The sequence below is a fragment of the Triticum aestivum genome, chromosome 3B (genome assembly GCF_018294505.1).
Source record: "Triticum aestivum cultivar Chinese Spring chromosome 3B, IWGSC CS RefSeq v2.1, whole genome shotgun sequence".
Taxonomy (NCBI): Eukaryota; Viridiplantae; Streptophyta; class Magnoliopsida; order Poales; family Poaceae; genus Triticum; species Triticum aestivum.
In genome coordinates, this window is record NC_057801.1 from 697,958,675 (window position 1) to 697,965,390 (window position 6,716).

The window sequence follows — 6,716 nt, forward strand, 5'->3', positions numbered from 1 at the left end:
AAAATTTCAATAAAAATGTTTGTTAATTTCAAAAATGTTCACCGATTCAAAAGTCTTTATGTCTAGGATTTGATTAGTTTTTGGGAAGTCTTTATATGTCTAGCCATTGGGAGTAGTTCATGGTCCACGAAATTTGTTTCAAACTTTTAAACATTCCTTTGCGCAACATAATGACAAGTGTGACGTGCAGTGGCAAGCTCATAGCCTTTGGATTTACCTAGTCGAATGCATTGTGATCTCTTGGACATCGCGACCGTCATTAGCGAGGATGGGAAGAAAACTAATTGGCAACATGGTGAGCCATCACGTTCCTATATGTCACGGTATTGAATCATACTTATTAGTTAGCACATAAATTTTTTGTCTCCCATTGTAACGCACGGGCATCTTTGCTAGTATATTTAGAAAGAGGGAGTACGATGTAGTAGAGCATGTTAATTTTTGAGGATTTGATACTGAGGTACGGTCGTGAAAGCGACCGCGTCTATGACATTTAGTGGGCCGGATTAGATAGGGCTGTAGATGCTCTTAAGCTCTGTTTGTTTCTTGTTTTTGAGCATTTTTGTCTACAGGTTTGTGGTAATGGGTGACAAGACTCCCATACACGTGAAAATGGACAAAACTGGCCCTTATCTGAAACTTCAACACAAAATGACCCTAATCTGAATTTTTTCATCAAATGGCCCCTTTTGTATGACGGCTGGGGCTAGGGCGCCATGCTAGATAGCACGACGCCCCGGGCTAGGGCGTCATGCTATTTGGCAGGGTGCCCTAGGCCGGGTGCCATGCTACATGTCGCTACCATGACGCCCTTGCCTGAGGCGTCATGCTCTCTAGCATGGCGCCCTAGCCCCGGGCGTCATGCAAAAGAGGCCAATTTCATGAAATATTTTTAGATTGAGGCCATTTTGTGTTGAAGTTTCAGATTAGCGTCAGTTTGTCCATTTTGACCGCTTACACTTGCGGTAGTGGGTGACTGTACAAATCCTTATCCCCTTCAGGTCGGATTCCCCCATTTCCCGTCTCCTCCTTCCAGAAGTGACACAAACTCATCGGGCCCTCACACGCACGCACACATAGATAGGAGTAGATCCAAGCACTGTATGTGCACGGTGCACCACGGCGAAGTGACGGGGGCAGCGGACATGCACAAAGCCTGATGATGCACAGCTCAGATCCCACAAAGCGATCCACGCTCAGCGGAGCCTCGTGCGCACGTCCGGCCGGATCGGCGGACACGACGCGAGCAGTACTTGGCCATGGCACCGGCGGCGAATACGGCGCGCTGCCGCCTCCATTTACTCCGGCCAGAGCAGCGAAACGATAAGGACGCCGTGGCCTCGGCCTCGCCGCACTAGCGCCGCACAGGCCCAGGCGGCCTGACGCCCCAAAGGGAAGGATATCACTGTGCGGCCGGTGACCACCGGTCACGCCCGAACCCCAGACGTACGTCTACCACCAGCCGCCACGGTGCTGTGGAGGACCGCGATAGCATCCTGGACTGCAGCCAGTATTCTCAACCCGTTGCCAAATTTTTGCCACATTGCTGGATTAAACTTGCGACATGGATTTCTGCTGAACCCAGAAAATGCACCCCAAAATGTGGTGGCTGTCAGAGGCGACTGTTGACGGCGTAAGCAAAAATTTAGAAAGGTGACCACTGCTTCCACAGAACACTGACTACTGACCTGTGACTAGCTACTAGCTCCACGGCACCACCACCACACCTCCGTCCAACCTAAAACTTTCTACCCCTATCCAACAGCGAAGGATGATGAAAAAAAAACATTCTCACTGCGCCCACGAGGAGGCATCCTGGCCGTCCATCTCCATCGAGAGGCCCGACCTCCGGGACCCGGCCGCTCCCGGCTTGGCCACCGACCACTGCGACTGCTGGGCCACCGCGGCGTCCCCGTCCGGCAGCGGCGCGGGGGAGGGGAACCACTTGGCCTGCATGTAGCTGGACCGCCTCCACGGCGGGACGTCTAGACCGCTCTCCCGGAGCGAGCGGCGCGAGGCGAGGCAGAGCAGCGCCACGGCCTTCCGCAGCCTGTCCGGCGGGCCCACGAACACGGCGGGCAGCTGGGCCGAGAGGTGGGCGTACCATGGGGCCGGTCTAGCCAGCTGGAACTGGGACCTGAAATCTATGTCCACGATTAGCCTGGTCCGCCCGGCCCCGCCGTCCCCCGCCACGCGGACGTCGATGTACTCGTGGTCACCTGCAAGCGACATGGATGGATGGGTAGCTGGTTCAAATATCTCAGGCAGCTGCAGCTCATTGTTTCTTTTGGGGGAGCAAGTACTAGTGTGCTGCTAACCGGAACTACAAACACCACACATTTAGCATATCAACATGGTTAATCAGGACTACAGTTCTACCAGTGTGGATTTGAACAATAGTCAAATTAGTATGCATTAGAACATTAGTAAAATTAGTATGCATTTGAACATTTGAACAGTAGCATTGAAACTGAAACTAATATTACCAACAGTATATTACAAGTATGTGTTTTAACAGAGCTGTGAACCATTTGCTATTGAAAGAGTGGTGATGGCGACCAAGAAATGTCAAAAAATCCTTAATGGTGGCACTAAGTGTTTGCAGTGAAGTTTTTTCCTTTTTATTATCCTAAAAAAAGACATCCTCATTGCTGTTGACAAGAACAGCAGGGGGGGGGGGGGGGGGGGCGAAACAGGGAGATGAGTTATTTAAATAACACACATGGCAGCCCGCACAAAAGATGGTAATTTCGGGAACTGTTTTCCTTGCCAAAAGAAGAAACATGCTCTTTCAAGGCAACATTATCTGCAGGCAATCCAGCCCAGTTTCGGATGGTCACAAAAGAAGCAAGCAAGCACACACAGAAATGGTAAAAAAGAGGAGGGGGCGTTGAAATGCTTGCTAGCAGCATCAGAGGAAGCAAACACAGCCATGATTTCAGAGAGAGAGAGAGAGAGAGAGAGAGAGAGAGAGAGAGAGAGAGAGAGAGAGAGAGAGAGAGAGAGAGAGAGAGAGAGAGATTTTACCTCCGGGATGCTGGGTGGTGGCGACCCAGGAAGACCTGCAGAGAGAAGCATCGTAGCCATCCTTCCTCAGCCTCACCATGAGCCCCTTCTTCAAGCTGCTCCTCTTCCTCCCCTCCCCCATCTCCCTCACATGCTCCATGGCCCTCTCATATATCTCCATCTCCAATGGCGTGCAGCCCCCAAGGACGCCCTGAACGAATGGCACACACATTTTGCAAACAGGATACGTAGAAGGTAAGTAGAGCTACAAAGATAAGATCCAGCATTTTTTCGCGAGAAAAAGATCCAGCATTTGCATCAACAAAAATCTTTAAAAAAAATAGCAGTGTAGATTCACACACCTCAATGATGTGGCAAGTAGTTTGATGCTGCGTAGGGGCCGACTCCGTTGGTGATGCTGGCTCGGCATCCATCTCAAACATTCTCTCATCTGAGCTGGTGCTCATGATATGTGGCTGTGATCTTTGGATGCAACGCGGATAATAGTGTCAAAGTGTTCTTGAGCTTTGTGGGGATAGAGAGCCTCACCTCACTCATGGCTCTCGTGAGCTACAGAGGCTTTTGCATTTATCTAGTGGGCAATAGGTCTAGTACAACTAGTACTGCTACTGCGAGCCTGTGCGTGTAAATGTGAGCTGGAGCTGGATGACATCTTTTGCGCGGAAATTGAAAGCTTTGAAAGAGGCGAGGGAAAGGATTGGAAATTTATTGGAGATGACATGGTGATGGAGACAGAATTGTGAATTGAACTGATGAGATGTGAGGACGATGGAAGCAGTGATGAATCATGGCGTAGGCGTACGCCTCATACCATAGCTAGGTTTTATTATTGTAGGCATCGGGGAATAGATTGACTGAGAATATTCAGCGGCAAACCGTGAGTGCATTTTTGCAATGCATCTTAGAGCATCTATAACCGGCCACACCGTACCCGCCTCAAACGTCCCATGGATGGCACGGTCACTAATCGGTCTAAAAAACTCGACCCAGACAGGCGCCTCAAACTCCCGGGCTGACGGTACCCCTTATATCCAGTCCAAATATGGAGCGGATACGCGCCGCTGACGGTACCCCTTATATTCAGCCCAAATATGGGGCGGATATGGGGATGCCCGGGCGCATCCGCCACGCCAGACCCGACAGGCCTACCCATCATAAATTGCATCAAATTCACCCCCTCGACCTACCGGATTCATTTGTTTTCTCCTCTCTTTTTCCTCCTCCATGCCTAAAGTCTCACAGATCCGCCGTCACCCTTACTCTGCAGCCGTTCCGAGCCTCAACGCCGCCAGGACTGACACAACAGTCCTCTCTCCCATGCTTCCGCCACGGACATCATCGCCGGCCCGAACGCCACCGCGGTATGTCCGGCAACTCACGGGTTGCCCCTTGCCCTCTATGTGTTGGACACATTGTCTGACCCGAATTTTTGTGATTTATTTGTAGGGGACATGGTGAATTTTGATGCTTCATCTGACGAGGAATATGGACCGAAGGAGCTTGACAAAATGATTCAAGATGAGTTCTTAGATTTATCGGATTCAGACAAAGAAGTGGACATGATCATGCTCATGAGCACGCAAGAGTAAATGGATAGGGAGGTGGAGCATATTCTCAAATTCAAGGACTACTTTGCTCCGGACCCACCTTTTCCGACGATCCATGCTTTCGTCCTCGTTTTCGCATGCGGAAACCATTATTTTGCACACTGTTGAGGGAGTGGAGGCACATGTTGGCTACTTCAAGCTCACAAGTGATTGTTGCGACCAACTTTCTTTCTCTGCTAAGCAGAAATGCACGGCTGCTCTGAGGATGCTTACACTTGGTACTGTCACAGATGTTGTAGGTGATATGGTCCGGATGGGAGAGAGCACATGCCTGAAGACTACCATCAAGTTTTTCCGCGTTGTGGTGTCGCTGTTTGGAGCAGAGTATCTGAGAGAGGCCAGAGGGTTTCCAGGAATGCTCAGGTCTCTATGCATCGGCAATGGAAGAACTGCCCCAAAGGTTTGCAGGGAGTGTATCAAGGTCACACCAAGAGGCCACCATCATATGGAAGCAGTGACATCACATGATTTATGGATTTGACATGCTTTCTTTGAAATGTCGAGTTCTCACACGACATCAATGTGCTTCAACGATCTCCCATGTTCAGGAGGCTTTATAATGTGGAATCACCGCCGTGCAACTATACTATCAACGGCTGTGACTACAACATGGGATACTATCTTGCGAATTGCATCTATCCTCAGTGGGTGGCGTTTGTGAAGACCATAAATGAACACGGCAACAAACAACGCCACTTTGCAACAATGCAGGAAGCAGCTAGGAAGGATGTGGAGAGGGCATTTGCGATGCTTCAAGCTTGTTGGGGAATTATTCCTGGAGCTGCAACGATGTGGGAATCCGAAACTTTGTGGTAGTTGTTGACATATTATGTTATGTTGCACAATATGGTTGTCGAGGATGAGAGTGATGGTGTTGTCCAACCAAATGATTTTGAAGCACCTGAAGAACAAGTTCAAATCCTGGAAGATGAAGATGCAAATCAACTTATGAAATCTCTACATATGCATTAGAATCTTCGAGATCATCAGGTGCACTCGCAGCTACTCATTGATCTTGTGGAACATATGTGAGCCCACAATGGAAACCAATAAGCTAATGTTTGAGCTGTGCACTTAAAATAAATTTATGTAAGAACTATGTATTTTTGGTACCAATTTTTGTTATTTAAGTGTGACATTGGCGTGTATGATGAACGTGCATGAATTTGCATGGATTTGAGAATCTAGATTTGAAGTATGTGGCTGCCGTACATGAGATATGAGGGGCGGTCCGAATGTGTCTGCGGGCGTGTCTGGGGGCGTTCGCGGACGTATAGGGAGCTGGATCTGCCAAGTCCAGTTGTAGATGCTCTTAGTCTTATTCTATTAGAGAAACTTCAGGATTTTTGTTTAAAATGTGTCGCTCTAGTATATCGTCATCCAGTCCTCGATCTTCACCATAATTTTTGAAGTGCGTTTTAATTCCAACCCGCAGGCCTCCATATTTAGAGGTTGGGCGAGAAGATACAGTGCGCCCTCCATCCATTTAAATAATGGTGTCAAAGATATTTTAGAACACACACTCCCTTCCACCGCCGGCCACATCACTGTGCTTCCTTCGTTTTGTGCGACCTTCAAAGCCCGGACCGCCATGTTTTGCCTCATGTCACCTCTATTGAGCCATTCTCACACCTTCCATGCTTCACCACAGGCCCGCGCCTTTTTCTCGTCGTCCGACCTCGCTGTCTATTTTGCCACACGATCTTGCGATGGTTGATTTTCCCGGAGATAAAATTCCCAATATTTTCTCATAGATTTAGTTGTATGGCTCATAGATTTTGTGATGACATAGGATTCACATTATGTGTATATGAATTTGTTATTGGAGCTAGTTTTTTATGGTTCATCTTTGGATTCGAGCTTTGGGTGAAATCATGGACACCGAAGAAGACGATATGATATCGATTGTTGATAACTGGATAGCATCAACCTGAATGAAGAGGAAGCATCCGGGATTACAAGTTATTCATGCGACATTTCACCAAAACAGATTCACCGCCCCGAGTGGCTAATACTTGACTACTTTGTGACAGGTTGTACCTTCATGACATCTGTGTTCCGATGACACTTTCGCATGACTGG

The 6,716-nt window shown here is 48.6% G+C and overlaps 1 protein-coding gene across 1 annotated transcript; it reads right to left on the bottom strand.

Moving 5' to 3' along the window:
* Positions 1-1,532: 1,532 nt before the first annotated feature.
* LOC123066104 (uncharacterized) lies at positions 1,533-3,678 on the bottom strand. Its single transcript, XM_044489258.1, has 3 exons — positions 3,369-3,678; positions 3,028-3,217; positions 1,533-2,219 (listed from the first exon to the last, which is right to left on the bottom strand). Exons 1-3 carry the CDS (start codon positions 3,471-3,473, stop codon positions 1,792-1,794), a joined length of 723 nt encoding a protein of 240 aa, XP_044345193.1. The 5' UTR covers positions 3,474-3,678; the 3' UTR covers positions 1,533-1,791.
* Between the last annotated feature and the right edge of the window lie 3,038 nt (positions 3,679-6,716).